Source organism: Epinephelus fuscoguttatus, linkage group LG22, assembly GCF_011397635.1.
Source record: "Epinephelus fuscoguttatus linkage group LG22, E.fuscoguttatus.final_Chr_v1".
NCBI classification, from domain to species: Eukaryota; Metazoa; Chordata; class Actinopteri; order Perciformes; family Serranidae; genus Epinephelus; species Epinephelus fuscoguttatus.
In genome coordinates this window covers 10,499,863-10,518,434 of record NC_064773.1, presented here as the reverse complement: position 1 = coordinate 10,518,434, position 18,572 = coordinate 10,499,863, and the positions used below count along the sequence as shown (strand labels likewise).

The following is an 18,572-nucleotide window of genomic DNA, read 5'->3' as shown; positions in this document are numbered from 1 at the left end:
CTATATGTTCAACCCTACAGCACAGCGCCGAGCAGTGATGTAGTGTTGAAAAGGTTGTCGTTTTAAAGGGGCACTCCACTGAGAAGGACATACTTTGTGCATTTACCAGGAAGGGATGGTAGAAAGAAAAAGGCACTATTCAGTTGCATTGTGGGAAGTGTAGGATCCAGCGTTTTGGAGAGAGGAAGAAAGAAAGATCCGCTCTGCTGGACAGACTTTGGCCTTTCCCTTTATCAATATGTCTCTGAAGCAGTCACCTGATATAATGTAGGCATTCTATGTTTCTGCAAATCACTGACACACTACACTTGTGTAGTTCAGTTTAGACATAAAAAGCACTTGGTTATGGTTAGGTAAAGAGCATCTTTTGGCTTAAAATACCTGGGTTTGGTGCACACATTGGGTACAATCCCAGCTAGAAAGACAGTGGTGATTCAGAGAAAAATAACCACTTGGAATTGCAGTGACGTCTCGGTAAAAAACATTTGTTGTGGTACCCTCCTGGCAGCAAATACAGCAACATCTCGGCCATAAACAACCTCTTTTTGTAGTGCTATCCTGGCACCAAACATAGCAGCACCTCAGTGGAAGACAAACGCTTTTTGTAGCATTATGCTGGAGGGAAATGCAGCCACGTCTTGTTAAAAACAACCACGTTTTGTGACACTTTTCTGCCTGGAAATGCACTGACTTGTCGACAAACGTATCTTCTTTGCGCGGCACTATCCCAGCAGGAAATGCAGTGACATCTAAGTAAAAAACACTGTCCTGACAGGAAATGAAGCCACATCTTGGTGAAAAAAACAATTGTTTTTGTGGCACTATCCCAACTGGAAACACAGTGTTGTCTTGGTATTAACCAACGCCTTTTGTGGCACTATCCCGGAAGCAAACACAGCAACATCTCGGCAAAATACAACTGCTTTTGGTGGCACTGACCCATGCATCGACGTCTTGGTTAAAAACAACCTCTTTTGTAGCGCTATTCTGGCACAAAATGTAGCAACGTCTCAGTAGAAGACAACTGCTGTTTTTGGCACTATCCTGGAAGGAAATGTAGCCACGTGTTGGTAAAAATAACTTTTTGTGACACTATCCTGTCTGGAAATGCAGTGACATGTCTGCAAAAACAACTTCTTCGCGTGGCACTATCCCAGCAGGAAATGCACACTATGTAAGTAAAAAACAACCTCTTTTTGTGTCAATGTCCTCGCAGGAATCAAAGACTTGTCTTGGTAAAAACAACTGCTTTTTGTGACACTATCCCAGCTGGAAACATAGCGATATCTCAGTGCTAAAACAACCACTTTTTGTGGACCTCTTTTGGATGGAAGTCTCAGTAAAACAATCCCTTTTTGAGGCGCTATCCCCAGTGGATAAACAGAGACGGGTTGCTAAATCACACCCTCTTCTGTTGGTTGTTGGTCTTGAAGAGTGGTCTACAGAGGTCTGCAGATTGGCAAGGATCTCACCTTGGTGTCAGTTCATTTACTACATCAATTAAAAAATATAGTATTTACAAATTTCATACAAATGCAAATCCAACATATTTGCAGTTTGCAGAAATGTACAAAGCCAACATTTTCTTCTGGCGACCGGGCTGCTGTCTCTCACAAGTCCACTGACGTGCCGAAGTACCTTCTTCAAGTACTTATTCCTGCATCGTAGCCAGAATGACTCACCTGTCAGTCTCTTTTAGTAGGCCAGCTACTAAACCACATTTAAGTGACCCTTGTGTGACATGCCAAGGAACACAATTTTTGTCTGGGGGAAGAGATAGACAGCAGACATTGGGATGGGGAAATGCCAATTAAATTATGCAAAACCTGGCTCCCTACTTTAAATCTTGGCAAAGAGTACACAAAAAGGATTCCATCCATCAATCATCATGTGCACAACCACTGTTACAATGCTGCTGATTACGCTCCAAAACTCTATGTGCAAGGAAATCACTGAAGAAATCAAGATAAGCACTGAGCAAATGACTTTAAGAGAGATAAAGAGCAATTCATTTTAATGTCTCTTATGAAATTACACAAGCACAAATGCAGATAAGCTCCTTTTTTCACTGTGTCTGCACAATGAGGATATACAGTACTTAATCATTTATACGTTCCTCCTTTTCGGTCTCTTGTAAGCTCGGAGCTTGGAGCAGAAATCGTCTAGAAGACAAGAAATGAGCAGATAGAGAGGGACAGATAAGATGCAGAATGGGAAAGAAGAGAATGAAATCTCGTTGTCACGTTGTTATCATCCAGGTCACTGAATATCTAGAACTGATAGCTCACATCCTGATAAACCCTCTTGAATGTTCAAGTCAAGGCTTCGTGTCACTAGGTGTTGAAATGTATTAAAATGACTGAAACAAAAGAAAAATGGCGTGGCTCTGGAATCAGAAATTAGCTTTATTTTATTCACATCTACACTCAGTCTACTGTGGCTGTTATCACCTGCTCAGGGAGTTCCTACTCATACTTGGGGTGATAATTCTCAGCTGAACCTTAAACCTTGCTTGCTATTATATAACTTCTTTGATGGGAGGTCCCTGGGTGCCTGCCAGAGGTGTGTATACTTTTACCTGGCCTCGGCTGCTCCATCAGCTCCTCTGATGGTACAGACTGTCTGTGCCACTGCTGCCTGCTGCTGCTGCCAGGACACAAACACAGACAAGCTGCACATATACTAGCACACACCACAAACACAGAGACAGAAGGAGAACAGGCTGCCAGGCAGACAGACAGCCGTACGGACTGACGGAGGGAAACGCACACCACCATGGGCTGCTGTAACAGAAGGTGCGGGCTGATAGCCGGAGCTGTGTTTGGGGCGGTGGTAGCCGTCCTGGGAGGCGTCCTTATCCCAGTGGGGAACAGCGTCATTGAGGGGACAGTGGAGAAGGTATGGTGCTGAGTTTCACCCCTCGGGTTAGAGAACAGGGAGTGACAGAGTGTGTGAATGTGCCTGAGTTAGTACGCGGAGATCAAGGTGATTCAGGAGAAACGAGAGGGAAGAGGCGTGCATTTTGGAAAGCTGCTTCAAATGGTAAACAAGAAGCTGTGCAGAAAGCCAACTGTGCCTTGTTTTTATCCATCAAAAGATCGGCATCTGTGATTTTTTTACTAGACACCGTGGAGAAAATTTAGCGGCTTAGACCTTTTTTTTTCCTCCTGTAACAGAGCATCCACCCTTTTCATGTATCAGTGGGGCAGCTGGCCTGCTGGCAGTCTTGAGGTATGTTAAAAATAGACTGTCTGTGTGTCTGCTGGGTTTAGGAAGCCGTCATTGAGAATGGAACGACAGCTTATGACAACTGGGCGTCTGCAGAGGCACAGGTGTACAGGCAGTTCTGGTTCTTTGACGTGCAAAATGCCCAGGAGGTTTTGCAGAAGGGAGCAAATCCAGTGGTCGTGGAAAAAGGACCTTACACGTACAGGTAAGGCTGATTTATGTTCCTGTTCTGTAACCTTTTGATGAACGGCTTCAGAATTGGCACTACTGTCACTACATCATCACATTCATCTGATATACGACACATAACAACATCTGAGTAAGACCCTCTCCCCCTTCAGGACAAGATATTTGGCCAAAGAGAACATCACATTCAACCCCAATCAAACTGTCTCATACCTGCTGCCTATGGGCGCCATCTTTGAGCCATCCATGTCAGTGGGATCAGAGGAAGAGAAAGTCACCTCTCTCAACCTGGCTGTGGCTGTAAGTGAGTTTCACCCCCCTGTGCGGTGATTCCTGACTCCACTCTACTGTTAATAGTTACTCTGTTCCAAGGCCAAGGCAAGCTGTGCCAAGGCAAGCTGTGTTGCCCTGCAAAGTGGGTTGCTTTAGTCTGTAACTGCTCTTTTTAGTGGTGGTTCCCAACCTTTTTGGCTCGTGACCCTCTGTGATAGGTTATTTGTGGCTCACCAGCTTGTTCCTTTGAATAAGTTTGTTGTGAAAAGTTGCCAGGATTTCACAGGAAAAGGAAGAATTAGAGAAATTGCACAGTATAGATTTTTTTTTTCTTCCTATCCCATTGATCATTAGCAACCCTTCAGATTTAACTGGAGACTCCAGAGAAGCCAGTGCAACACATCATGAAGTAGCCCAGTCACCAGTGGAAAACGTTGGCATTGTACATTTCTGCAAACTATGGATACGTTACATCTGTACATTTCATATGTATCGTATCAAAATTTAAAAAGTGAAAAAGTTGTGATTACATTAGCTGACATTGTCATCAGGAGGTAGACAGGATGGTGGTGGTGTGCATGAGATGGCCGCCAAGCTGCAGAACACTGCAGACCAGTGTTCAAGACCAAGAACAAACAAACAAAAACAACAATTTATTGGTGGCATTTCCAGCCATGATTGCACCACTGAAAATGAGTGTTTTTAGCAATTTAGCAGCAGCATATCCAGTTGTGATTGCGCGACCAAAGTTGGTTGTTTTTTAACGATTTATCAGCAGTTCACAATCACACATTAACCACAGCATTGTTGAAACATATATAATGTAAAGTTCAACATATTGGCTACATAAAAACGTACAAATGTTGCAGAGTCGAGGTTTGCAGAAATGTACAATGCCAACATCTGGTCTGCAATTAATGAAGAATTGTTTCAGAAGAAAAAAAAAAAGGAAATAAAATTAAGCTTGGCTCGGGCTAGCTAAGGCTTGCATTTCCGTACTGACACAAATACTTTCTCAGTACCATACTTTGAGGAATACTATTAACATGATTCTCAACAAAACTCTTGTCTTTTATTTACCAAAAAAAAGCCAAACTATTGAAACGTAAAAGAAAAATTCCAATATTTTCTAGTTGGGTTTTATTCTCGTGTTGACCCACCTCAGCATAAGACATTTAAGCTTACAGTTTATCTCTGTGCGTAGATAAATAGGCAGCTAGCTTGGTTTCTAGCAGGTTTCTTTGGAAGTAGTGCACAGTAAATTACATAGCTAATACAGCAGGCTAATTTTGGCGACTCCAAGCATGTTTTTCAGAAATACACAGCTAAATTTGTTAGCGGGCAAGTTTCCCAAAAAGTTAGCTGTAAAAGGTGATGCAGCAGGCTAATTTCTGTGTTTTCTTTGGCAACTCCAAGCATGTTTTTCATAAATACACAGCTAGTTTTGTTAGCGGGCTAGTTGCCCTGGAAGTTAGCTATAAAAACTGATGCAGCAGGCGAATGTTTGTGTTTATTTTGGCGACTCCAAGCATGTTTTTCATAAATACACAGCTAGCACAGCTAATTTGGATTGAAATCAGGAACTGTCCATTCACAAAAAGAAAAAAGACGATGAACCTGAGCAAGTCATTGGTACATGACAGTTTTTGGTACTTAAGAAGTATCTTTAAAGTAAGGTTTGATGACTGGTAGTATAAAAAGACATGGGGAGTCTGAAAAGCATGAACGACAAAAAAGTCATCATTTTACAATGGCAATCTTTGTTTATGGGTACAGTTAGTGCAAGTACTGCTTTCTCTTCAAACTTTGATAAGGCTCAAATGATGAGCATTAGCAAACCCAGCTCTGTTTGTCAGTAATTACGCAGTATCACAGTCATAAAAGAGGGTTATTTTCTGGCTTATCTCCTGAGGCAACCACAGCACTTGTGTGCACAGCAGTTCTCCATGTGTATCATTATAGATCCACACTGTTGCCTTTTATAACTGACACCATCCACTGATGCTTTTCCAAATATAAAGATAAATGTTTCAGCTTTTTTCTCTTTTTTTTCCCAGGGAGCTTATTCACTGGTTCCCAAAGTGCTTCACGGTGCATTGGAGGGTCTGATAAAATCAAGCAACTCCTCCTTGTTCCAGAACCGTACAGTCAGGGAAATGCTGTGGGGATACCATGACCCCATGTTGAAAGGAACTGTGGGCCTATTTGCACCTGTGAGTAAACACATATTGCAGCCTTACACTTACACATAACATGGGTTTTCTCCAGGTACTCCAGCTTCCTGCCACCATCCAAAGACATGCAGGTTAATTGGTGACTCTGAATTGCCCATGTTTTTGAACGTGTGAATGGATGTCTGTCTCTATGTGCTAGCTCTGCGATAGTCTGATGATGCAGGGTGTACCCCGCCTCTTGCCCAGTGTCAGATGGGATAGGCTCCAGCACCCCAGTGAACCCTAACAGAATAAATGGTTACGGACAATGAATGAATGAATGAATGAATGAACTTACAAATAATTAACATAAAAGTTGGGCTTTTGATGCTTTGAAGCTTCAGTGAGAGTTACCTACAAATGTTTGAAGCTTCGCACGGGGGTGGCAATGCAAGCTATAATACTTTCTTCAAACTTGTGGTGATTATTTATATACTTTCCTGTTATTTTAATTATGAGTCTGATGAGACACAAGGACAAAAATCAGATTACAAGGATTATTCTTTTTACCTGAAACGAAAATGTCAGACATGCCCCATAGAAATGAATTTGCTCATATGTAGGCATATAAACAAATGCATAAATAAACAGACCTATGTAGATGTACTATTTCTCATTTTGTAGGCTATTTGAGTTTTTGGGGCAATGCTTATAAATCTGAAGCATCTGGATACTGATTTGGACGTCAATTACCATGGCAACAGTAGATGCTTTGAAGCTTTGAAACATTCAGGACAGCCCTAGACAACATCTACCCAGTAACAGCCCAGTTTTGTTAATTAGTTGTGTGAAATGTGTTTTTCCCAGTACAATGGTACGTATGATGGCTACTACAACGTCTTCACTGGAAAGGACGACATCTCAAAAGTGGGCATAATTGACAGGTGGCGAGGAGAGAGGTGAGCCTGACTTTGAATTAAGCGAGGGAGATACTGAGACTGGATTTGAGGCTTTTATCTTTTAATCAGCTCCTACAGATTGTGACAAGTGAGGATCCAGTTTTTTTATTGTCATATTTTTGGCTGTTTAATGAAGTCAGGTTAATCAGGTTGTACAGATTCCCACATGTGAGATTTCCATTTTTTCTTTTGGAAATTTTCGGCTGATGTTAAATCAAATAGCGTGCCTGACAAATTCCATTTCGTCCAACAGGACCTTACGTTTCTGGGACGACAAGTACTGTAACATGATCAACGGGACAGGTTTGGCTCATGCACAGCTTCAAGAATTCTGCTTTACTCTTATATTACACCGCTGCAGCTCTAAATGCAGACGAGTCAGCTCATCACTTCTCCCCTCTTCCTCAGATGCGTCCTCATTCCCTCCCTTTGTGGACAAGACAAAGCCGCTCTATTTCTTCTCGTCAGACATCTGCAGGTGATGAAAAGTTTCATTTCATGGGAGCAATTTCATCCGATGTAGTCTGACTGTGCTTTGCTAACATTAAGTGGGGCAGTAAGTGTCAACGATGGGAGATTTAACATCTTAATTTGAGCCTTGCAACCATTTGGACTTTTCCTCTCAGTAACCACTAGAGGTCAGAGCTTTCTAACACCAAAACCATGCACCAGGGTCTGAATTATGCTGCACAGTGGAGTCAGATATTACTGGGTACATGAAGGTCCTTCTCTGGAAGACTTTTGTACTAGTCTCTGTGTTGTTTTGTCTTCAGGTCTGTGTCAGCTGGCTTTGAGGCGAGACTGGATCTGAAAGGGATTGAAGTGTATCGCTACGCCCTCCAGCCAAATACCCTGGCCTCCCCTACGGTCAACCCAGATAATCGATGCTTCTGCAGAGACCCAAAGACTACCAAGGACTGCACCCTGGCAGGAGTTCTGGACATCAGCTCCTGTCAAGACGGTCAGTAAGCATTCGTTTCTTTGAGCACGAGTTAAAGGTCCAGTGTGCAGGATATATTTGCAAAAATGAAATATAATATAATAAGTATGTTTACTTTAGTGTAAAATCACCTGAAAATAAGAATCTTTGTGTTTTTGTCATCTTAGAATGGGCCGCTTATATTTAGATAGGGAGCGGGTCCTTGTCTACGGAGATCGCGCCATGTTGCACTGCCATGTTTCTACAGTAGCCCAGAGCAGACAAACCAAACATTGGCTCTAGATATGGCCATTCACATTTTTTCTCACGTCGGCCACCGCAGTTAGAAGCCCCTCTGCATCAAGAGCATCGGAAAAACGATTATTTATTTTTACATGAAACTGCTTTATTTTGTGTTTTTACTGGTTTAAACACCAGGTCCATTTGTTCTAGAACGGAAAAGACCTTTGTGGATAATTCGGCTTCCGTAAAAGCCTCATCAACACTGAAGAAATTCTAACCGGGAGAGGTTTTAGTTGGTTGCAATCTGCAATACTCACTTCTACACTCCCACAAATCCCCTCAGTCTTACTCACTGTTGCGTTAAAGGCCCAGACACACCAAACCAGCTTCAGAGAACTAGCAGGAACGAGAGCCACCTGCTGCGTTGCCTCACGTCACTGTGTCTTAGCCAAAAAGTTGCACATGAATACACCAAATTGATGGCTAACAAGCATGCATATTCTGCACCTGTGTAAGACATACCCCTCCATACCATTACCATGTACCAGTGAATAATTACACAAACCATCAGGTAATGTTTCTGCCAAAGAGCTCAGTGGCTAACAAAAAACAATTATACCTCATATCACTAGTTTGTGCTGCTGAATTGGTGGCAAAAACCTGACTGGTGCCGACGAATGCCAGCAGTGCAGGACACACTACTTAGCTTGGTGTGTCGGGACCTAGAACTTTCTCTCTGTTCTGCAGCTTGGTATTTTGACTTGTCTGTTTCTTTGCCACCTAAACAGGAAAACCGATCTACATCTCTCTGCCCCACTTCCTTCATGGCAGTCAGTCCCTGCGAGAGGCCGTGCTAGGCCTCAATCCCAGCGAGGAGCACCACGCCACCTACCTGGACGTGGAACCTGTAAAAGCCTCTAAACTTATATAATAATATTGGTGATTTCTGACTTTTAGTGGCAGCAATTCTGATGCTAATTTTGTGGTATTTTCCCACCAGACAACTGGATTCACCCTGAGGTTTGCCAAGAGAATTCAAGTGAATATGATGTATGGACCATCAAAGGTCATCACGTAAGTTGTGCTTCACGTTTTTAAGGGAAAGATTTTGGGAAATGTGCTTATTCGGTTTCTTGACGAGAGTGTGATGAGAAATTGAAGACGACTCTCATGTCTGTGTGGTAAATGTGAAGCTAAAGCCTGCAGCTAGTCAGTTTAGTGTAAAGACTGACGTCCGGGCCGCTTTGCCTTCCTCTACCTGTGTGTGACGGGTGCCTCGTTGAATGGCTGTGGCTGGCCTGCATGTGGTGTTCACACAGACAGTGTTACTGCTGCCTGCCAGCCCTATTTTTGCACACAGAGTTTGGCTTTGATAATAGCCATTAATATTTTACAGTAAAAGCCTTGTGTTAACAAATGAAGGGATTCTGTCAACAGAAATGCTCTAGGGCTTTTCATTTGAAATGGAAAAAAGAAGTGTTGTGTTAAAAATAATGTTTTTTCATGATTGAGATATATTTTACAGATAGAGCCATTGAAATAGCTGTGAAAGGTGTATTGTTGCTGGTATGATGTCAATATGACTACCAACAGATTACTGTCTGTCTATTTTTGCTGCAAACCATCTCATGGAAAAAATAGGCGAGACTCCAAATCTCGAGATGAGCCGCAGCCAAGTGCCGCCTCAGTCGCACTGCTCACACAAGAGGTTCTGTTTGGCCCGGGTGTGAGAACAGGGGCAAACAGCTCGCCTGGCACTGTTCAGACATAACAAACCCTGCCAACTGAAGAGCTCACAAATTAACATGTTATCTGGTTTCTGTAGTTAGTACAAAAAAGTTTCAAAAGGACAAGTCGTGGTTTTGCTGTGGTTATGTATTTATTATATGGCTTTGTATGGAATGCTAAGCTAACCGCTAAGCTAGCAAGTTCTTCATGGTCTCAGTTCTCTGCTGTGCCCTCTGGTGGAATCCTCCAACGTAACATATCCTCATAGGACAGTTTGTATGATAGCCTTTGAATTAGCGCCCTATGAATGACGTTACGTTCTTACCGTACAGTTAGGTAATTAACGTTCAAATCAGCTTCACTATAACTCGCAGCATTCACAGACAAACACTTGTCTTTTTCTGGACACATTTTCCCCATAAATACAACATGCTAATGTTATTAGCACAAGCCTATGGCATTTTACATTGTATAAATTAGCTAAGTGGCTAGCGGACTTTTCCTCTACTTAATGAAGCCAGGGACAACATCAGCATTTAACAAAAGTAATGCAGCTCCATTACAGCTCACAAGGTTCACTGACAAAACAACTGTCTTATACTAAATACGTTTTCCAAACAAATACAACATGCTAACGTTATTAGCAAAAGCCTATGACATTTTACATTGTATAAATTAGCCTAGCCACAAGCGGAGATTTCCTCTGCTCATATGAAGTCAGGATAAATCACACACAAGACTTAAAATGCTATTTTTGTGGAGGCTTTATTGTCTTCACAAGTTATTGTTTCTTATCTGTGAAATTAAAGTAAATAAAAGCTTTGTTTCCACTGAGGGAAATGGTTTCAGCTCACAGAAATAGACAGGAGGTCTGCGTCGCCATGACCAGTAGTTACATTTCTGTGGAGGTGCGCACCAGGCTACAGCGTAGGCTATGTGTCGACATAGAACATACTGCATACGCGCCTATGGTGTGAATTTGACGCAGAATCTTGCTTTTCCCAAATGTCAAGCTATTTATTGGAGCTTGCATGTCATCCACCTCCTCTTTCTCTTCCTGCATTTCCTGTCTCCTCTGTCACTGTCAAATAAAGGCAAAATTGTTTTGAGACATCATCATGCACTGAATACTAAGTAATGAACTCTCTCCCTGCAGGGTGCTGAAGAAAGTCAAGGATTATACCATATTCCCTGTTGTTTGGCTGAATGAGGTAAGATAAAAAACACAGCCCTGCAGTCATGAAGTGTGGAGTCTGTTAGCTCGGGATGCATAATAATCAGTCACTCTCTCTCTCTCTCTCTCTCTCTCTCTGTCGCCAAAATGTAACCAGACGGCTGTGGTGGATGACCCAACGGCGGAGAGGTTTAAGACAGAGCTAGTCTCCCGTATCCAGATGTTGGAGATGATACAGAACACACTAATGGGCACAGGTGTGGGCATCTTCGTCGTGTGTCTCATCTCCTACTGCGTGGTGAGGAGGAACGATAACCAAAGCAAGCTGGTGTGAATGAATCACACGGAAGTGTCTGTTGTGTGTGAGTCGCAGGACACAGTGCATTAAGCTGCTACGGGACATCAGACCGTTTGATATAGACTTGCACTTTTTTGTAATTTTAGTGTTATTTATAATGTCATACTTCCTTTGATACCAGGGGGGGAATACTGTGATTTATGCAAAGCTCCCAGAGCTTTGTTAAGTATTATTTCAATTGCAAACACTGTAACGTTAACTCAATCAGGGATCTTTAACGGGAGAGCGGATGGAGACGCCACTAACAGTCAGGTTATTAATCCGCACAGAGGAGAGATGGGTCTGTTTGACATCCTATGAAAGAAATGTACATGAATCTAATCTTGCGCAAATGTCCGTAACCTTTGCTGAACTAGTCTCTTCTAAATGAATAAAAGCTGAAAACGAGTTTCTCACTGGGTGTTTGGTTCTGAGTGTTTACTCTTTCCTAACCGGCAACAGTCTATCATGATTGGTCCACATTCCCCTTGGCCTAAAATACAGCCGAGATGTTCCAGCTGCTGCAACAAACCTCCACATTGTGCACACTGGAGCAAAATGACTTGATTTCCTCTTTACCTTGAGTGGTCCATAAATCAAAAAGAGTCATAAAAATGAGTCAAGGGATGATTATATGGTGGTTCTGAATGGTACTTGGGTTTGTTTGGTGAGAAAGCAGTGTTTCTGCCCAGCAGGAGGCCTCTCCTTGGTTTTATGGGTTTTAAATGACCCTGTGCAGCCTCCTGGGTGTCTTTGATTCAACTGTTGGGTCTGAATCTCACATGTCACACTTACAGTATAATGGAGTGTTTCATTTGGGATTAGACGTCTCCTCTTGAGGGGAATTTGCAACCTCGGGGTATCTCAGGTATATGGGAGCCTATTTCTGTCAATGTGATGGAAGAAAAACCACAAGAAACTTTCTGAAAATGATGACTTAATATCTCAAAATAATAGTATCTCAGAGTAATGCGATAATAATGACATAATGAGAAACTCTCAAAATAGTGACAGTAGTAATGATAGTAATGATACTATCATTTGTCATTATCTTAAGATATTATTATTATTTTTTTTAAAGGTACTGACTCATTATTTTGAGAAAATTTCTTATTATTTTGTGAAATTTTGTAATTATTTAGAGATATAAACTCACTGATGGACTCGGGGTGCACTCGGGGGGGGGGGGGGGGGGGGTTTACTGCCGCCCCCTGTTGCCACCTCGGTTGAAAACGCCGTGCTTAAATGCCCTCTTGAGATGTGAAAATGAGAGGATGTGCCCTATCAGCTGCCCTCTTGAGTGATCAAAACAAGACGATGTGCCCTATTGGATGAAAATGAGCGGATGTGCCCTTTTGGCTGCCCTCTTGATTAACAAAAATGAGCGGATGTGCCCTTTTGGGTGCCTTCTTGATTAACGAAAACGAGCAGATGTGCCCTTTTGGCTTCCCTCTTGATTAACAAAAACGAGTGGATGTGCCCTTTTGGCTGCCCTCTTGATCGATCAAAACAAGACGATGTGCCCTATTGGATGAAAATGAGCGGATGTGCCCTTTTAGCTGCCCTCTTGTCCCCATGTCATGCAGTAGGTGCCCTTCTTTCCTTTTCGCCCCTGCCCTTCAAACATCCTGAGTCTGTCACTGTATAAATTCATTATTTTGAGAAAGTGTCTCATTCTTTTAGCTACTTAGTCATTTTGTTTGGAAAGTTTTTCATTATTTCGAGACACTAAGTCTTTTTTTTTCATTATTTTGAGATACTAGGTCATTATTTAGAGAAATTTTCTCGTTATTTTGAGATACTCTCATTGTTTTTAAAATACATTTCACATACTAAGCCATTATTTTTGAGAAATTATCTCAAAACAATGAGAAACTAAGTTTTTTTTCCCATTATTTTGAGATACTGTGTCAATATTTTGAAGACTTTTCTCATTTTGAGATATTAACTCATATTTTTTGGGGAAATGGTTCATTATTTTGACAAAGTTTCTCATTTTGTAACTCTGTGCGTTCTTGAATACATCTTCCGATGCATCTGAATACATCGTCAGTGATGTAACCAAACCTAACAAACTCATTATTTTGAGAAATCCAGTCATTATTTTGAGTAAGTTTCTTATTATTTTGAGATACTAAGTCATTCTTTTAAATTATTTTGAGATACTAAGTCATTATTTTGAGAAGGTTTTTCATATTTTTGTTCTAGTAAGTCATTATTTTGAGATACAAACCTGCTGTTTTGAGATATTTTGTATTTTCAGAAACTGAGTCCTTCTTTTAAGAGAGCTTCTCATTATTCTCAGAGAAGTAAGTCATCATTTTGAGAAAATTTCTCATTATAATGACTGACAAGATCTGTTTTTTTCATCACACTGGTGGAAATTGGCTTCTCTACAGGTAATGGGCAATAATCTTAAAAATTTAGGACACAAGTTTATGTTTTTCAAAAGCTGGACCCTCTGATGTTAGTGTGTACCCATACACTTTCAATGTTGTCAAAGTTTCTTTGTGTGATAATTGTTTACAGAATAGTTCCACATTTTGGGAGATATACTTGTTAACTTTTTTTGTCAAGAGTTAGCTGAGATGATCAGGGTCAAGTCAAATTTTACTACTTTTTTTTGTGCTAAGCTAAGCTAACCAGCTGGTGACTGTAGCTTCATATTTACTGTACAAACATAACAGTGGTATTGATCTTCTCATCAATCTCCAACAAGAAAGTAAATAACAATATATCCCAAAATCATATTGGCCATCATAATCATGACAAGCCCCTCCATGGGATCTATAAAGTCAACAGAGGGACGATGTATCTGCCGGTAACAGAAAGAAAAAAGAAAATCACCTTTTGAGAAATTATACTAATAAAAATGTCTGACAATAAAATACATGCTCTTTCTGTAAACTTGAGATTCATCTGCACAGATTTATTCAGGCTATCATGACATTAATAAATAGAAATACATATGTTTCATAACACCGAAATTACACTGAGTTGAAGTTGACATGATGCCGGTCACACAGCTTTATTAAACGCGGAGCAGAGATCTGTTTAGAGGGAAGGTACAGCTAGAAAGTCTTTGTTTTTTCAAAATGAAAATAACACTGTATGTCTCTGCAATTTGCAGATACAGTCATAGCTGGTGAAATATGTTGAAATTATATACACATTTTCACAAAAACACCTGCACAACATTAAATTAAAAAGGAGGAAAGGAACAAAAACATACTCTGTACACAAGCAACAAATAACCTCTATCTACATTAACTACGCCTCAGGAAACAAAAGTCTATTCACATATGTCAATTAATTATTATTTCTGAATTAAAGGTGCCCACTTCGCTGTGGACAATGTGGAAAATGTGGATCCAAAGAAGGATGTTGTCATGTTTCAGCATCTACCGTGGGATGTAAACTATGCTGTAAAACTAAATTGTGCTAAATCTAATCCAGGCAAGGATTAAGATGCTTCTACGTTACTGATGGATTTCTATAAACATGCTTCTGTGCAAGAAACAAGAGAAGTATGATACAATCTGCAGCTGAATTACAGTGAGGCAGATTCTCTTACGTGTATGTCTGAGTAATAGGAATAAATACAGTAGAGACTGTGTAAGAATTTTATGTTCTACTCAGTATTTTACTGTTAATCTGTTTGGGTAGAATCAGCACTGGATCTTAATGGGTAACTTTAAAATTTTCAACCTGGACCCTATTTTCAGGTTTTGTCTGTTGACATTATAAAAAGGATCCCTACAGAGATAGACCTTTTTGTTAAACGAGAAACAGCCTCAAAATTGTCATCGCCAAACCCAACAGACTCCTTTTTATTAAACACTAATTTTGTTATCGTAAAACAGACTTCATTCAAGTCTGTTTCCACTGAGCTGTACAGTACGGTTCATTTCGGTCTGGTACACTTATTTTCCGTTTCCGCTGTGAAAAGTTGCAGATGGTGCCAATGGAACCATTCCATACCGTCCCCAGTGAGTGACAACAACCACGCCCACATTTAAGAGTACTGTTTGTGGTGGAAACACCAGGGTCTAGGTACCATGTCTGAAGGGTTACTTTTGGTTCCAAAGGTACCATACTGAAAGTGTTTGGTGGAAACTGGACTTAAGAGTCAACAGAAGCAAACTAAAACTCACAACAGATGTCTTGCTTTGTCTTGAAATAAAACCTCAATTTATTCAGTTAAATGTGAAATTACGCTGGCTCTATTTAGGCTAAAATTTTATTTAAATAGTGTCTGGTTTTAGTGATGGTGATTTCGGGGCTGTTTGTAGCTAAACAAACTCATGCTCTAACAAAAAGGTCTATCTCTGTAGGGATCCTTTTCATAGAATAATAATCTGAACACTTTTAGTGGACATGAATTGACGGTGCATAGTTTCCCCGAGTGAGTTCGATAACATTTTTGAATAATCCCCACAGATAGACCTTTTGAGAAACAGCCCCAAAAATCGCCAACACCAAACCCACCAGACTCCATTTCAATAAGCAGTAATTTAAGGGTGTTTAGAGCCAGCATATTTTCACATCTAACTTGGTGAATTGAGGGTTAATTTCAACCATACCAGAATAGACGATTGTTGGAACAGTCGAAAGACAAACCAAGATGGTTTTTGTGAGTTCTGAATTTTTCTGTCAACTTTAAATGGAGTGTGTTTTACAATGACAAAATTACCATTTATTTAAATGGCGTCTGGTGGGTTTGGTGGTGGCAATTTTGGCACTATTACTGGATTAAAAAAAACGTCCATCTCCGTAGGGATCCTTTCCATCAGCTGTCAAACACTTACTATAACAATCTCAGCCTGTCAGTAGCAAAAACAAGCACTGTTAGTAGACATAAACTGACGGTGCACAAATGCCCCAACTGGTTACATGACAGCCTTTTTAGCCGCTGGCAGCTGCAGCCTTCTCGCTCAGTACTGAACCCCTTTCAAAACTTGTTGAACCCAAAATTCACTTTGACACAACAACATGGGAAAACAAAGTCCAGGTTGAAAAATATCAAACTTCCCCTTTAAGTCAGCCTTTGAACTAAATCCTTTTAAATTTACAGCGCTGTAATGAAACACTTTTTATCGGTACCACTTATCATCAGCACTTTGTATTAACAGTGCTATTGCAGATACTGCGTGAGGCAGTCAATCCATGAGAAAATAAAACATATTTCTCTCATAAATTGACTTTTTATTACCCTACATGTGCCCACGAACCGCTTTCAGTCATTTCACAGAGCAGAGACAACTTTGTTAGTTCAAAGTAAATACAGAAATGTGAGTAGAATCTAATAAAATACTGATATTATACTTTGAGAGGGCGCTCACTCTCAAGCATGCATCAATCTCCCTTTTGTCCCTTTTCAATCTCCCCTATTTACTGTTGTGATTTCAAATTACTTCCTCTGTTTGTGAACAAATCCATTGTGAGCTAATATCTGGCCAGTCCAATTTCCCCTCTAATATCTAAAATATGATACGATCATCGACCGTAGCTGCGTCTCAGGGTGTATTATCATAAGCAATACCAACTGCAGTTTATTAGTGGCACTCATAACAGGGCCACTTCAGTTTGGGTTGTGACTGCAACAGCAAATAAATTGCTCCTGGGTGCCTGTGCGTGTGTACTAGTGTGTGTCACAGCCATCTGGTCACAGAACCTCATGCAAGAAAAAGAGATATTGCCGAATAACAACTCCCTGCACCCACCTCCTCGTTTTACTGTACATCCACAGTGCAGCTCTGCAGTTTGAGATGAGAGTCGGATAATGAGGGGATAGAAACAGAGAAGGGTTTTCGCGTCAGTGTCTGCACCTCCCCTGTGTCAGACCTCTGGGAGGTGATTGCGCCGGTTGCGAATCTTCCTCCGGTCCAGCAGGGGCTTCAGTTTGGCAAGGTCCCCCCTGAGAGGCCCTGGTGGCTGAGGCGGCTGCTGTCTCTGCTGGAGGTTCTGCATCTCCTTCCTCTCTTTGCAGTACTGCTGCACGGCCAAGCTCTCCGCCGGACTGAAGGCTGCCAGGAGGGTCTTCGGGTGCAACGAGCTGGCCCAGGCCCACGGCGACTGCTGTTTGTCCGTCAGCACGCTCACCATGGCCTCGCTCAGCACTCGCAGGCGGATCTTGGCGACGGTGCGCTTGAAGCTGTTCTCTGTGGTCAGGCAGTAGTAGAGGCCCTGGTCGGACAGCTGGACGGAGCGGATGAGGAGGCCGTGCTCCGTGGAGAGGACGCGGTCACTCAGCTTCACCTGTGGTTGACACAGTTAGTTAGTGCCATAACCTTGTCCACATAATTTGTAGCACAGAATTGGAAAAGATCCAAATCAAAGCAGTACCTGAACGATACTGACAGGGAAACCTGACAAATACTAACTGAAGATTAATGGAGTCACTTAAAAGGGATCTACCATGCTTCTCCTTATTTTCTGTCATATATATAATGTTACAGTGATGAATGTTCATATTAAACGTGGCCAAAGTTTCAAATGATGAGGTAAACATATGTATAAGTAATTCTTGTGAGCAAAAACCTCAGACTTCAGACCGTTCTGACACTCAGAAGTGTACTTTGCCATCGTTATCTTATATGCGTCAGTTGAATGTCTGGCTTCATACACCACTGAGCAGCGTCCATAGGGGTGAAATGGGTCCTGCTTTTTACACTGCATCCAGCTCCTCTATAGACCCATGGTCCATGATACACGGTGACGGACAGATGGTTCATCCAATCACCTGCCAAGTATTTTTAAAAGTGCCAGTCCTTTTCCAAACAGATTCCAACGACAGCTTCTCAGATGGTCATGTGTTAACAAACCATCTGGCGTGTCAGGTTACTAATACATATGCTTCACTAGGACAGATACATCTTCTGAAGACATTTCAAATGTGGCTGCTGCTGAAGATATGCAGCGAAAAGAAGTGTAAAAAGGAGTTGAAATGGACGTCACAGTGGAGGTGCTGAAAGACGCTGAAGTGCCTTCATCGCCATCAGTTTAAAAATAAACCGATGGCGACACTCTAAATCCAACAGCTTCGTCCTTTCTCACTTTAAAATCAGCCTGGCCTTAGTTTGGAAAAGACTCTGATCATTACACACCATAAAACTTAAGTGATTTATTTAAAGGGCCAACTTCTATTCTCACGGGGAGACGCTATAAAACGGCCATTACTCTGAATCTACTCCACTGAGGTGAGAGCTCAATCCATAAAGGGCTTTTCATGCAGGCGCACTCGGGCCAAGCTTTATCTAATCTCGTCAAATATTTGTAAAGCATTTCCCCCGCTGAGATCCCAGTTATTAGTCTGGGTCTATAGGATGTTTGATCTGTATGACGCTCCATGTTCTCTGTGTCATTCCTCAGG

The 18,572-nt window shown here is 41.5% G+C and overlaps 2 protein-coding genes across 2 annotated transcripts in view; one reads left to right on the top strand and one right to left on the bottom strand.

The window, feature by feature from the left end:
- The first annotated feature begins 2,375 nt into the window (after positions 1-2,375).
- On the top strand, positions 2,376-12,310 carry cd36 (CD36 molecule (thrombospondin receptor)). Its single transcript, XM_049566887.1, has 12 exons — positions 2,376-2,898; positions 3,273-3,433; positions 3,570-3,714; positions 5,745-5,900; positions 6,708-6,799; positions 7,053-7,102; positions 7,208-7,277; positions 7,573-7,760; positions 8,750-8,868; positions 8,962-9,035; positions 10,846-10,900; positions 11,021-12,310. The coding sequence occupies exons 1-12, from the start codon at positions 2,776-2,778 to the stop codon at positions 11,195-11,197; spliced, it is 1,410 nt and encodes a 469-aa protein (XP_049422844.1). The 5' UTR covers positions 2,376-2,775; the 3' UTR covers positions 11,198-12,310.
- Positions 12,311-14,108: 1,798 nt separating this feature from the next.
- sema3c (sema domain, immunoglobulin domain (Ig), short basic domain, secreted, (semaphorin) 3C) overlaps positions 14,109-18,572 on the bottom strand; it is a 69,171-nt gene continuing 64,707 nt past the window's right edge. The window contains exon 18 of the mRNA XM_049566831.1: positions 14,109-17,458. Within this exon, the coding sequence (XP_049422788.1) occupies positions 17,039-17,458 (420 nt within the window). The 3' untranslated portion in view covers positions 14,109-17,038. The remainder of the gene's footprint in view (positions 17,459-18,572) is intronic.

Bases quoted from the DNA above. Each gene is read 5' to 3' on its own strand.
- cd36 (XM_049566887.1), top strand. From the start codon at position 2,776: ATGGGCTGCTGTAACAGAAGGTGCGGGCTGATAGCCGGAGCTGTGTTT. The intron at 8,869-8,961 runs GTAAAAGCCTCT...TTTTCCCACCAG, and splicing joins CCTACCTGGACGTGGAACCT to ACAACTGGATTCACCCTGAG. The intron at 10,901-11,020 runs GTAAGATAAAAA...AAATGTAACCAG, and splicing joins CTGTTGTTTGGCTGAATGAG to ACGGCTGTGGTGGATGACCC.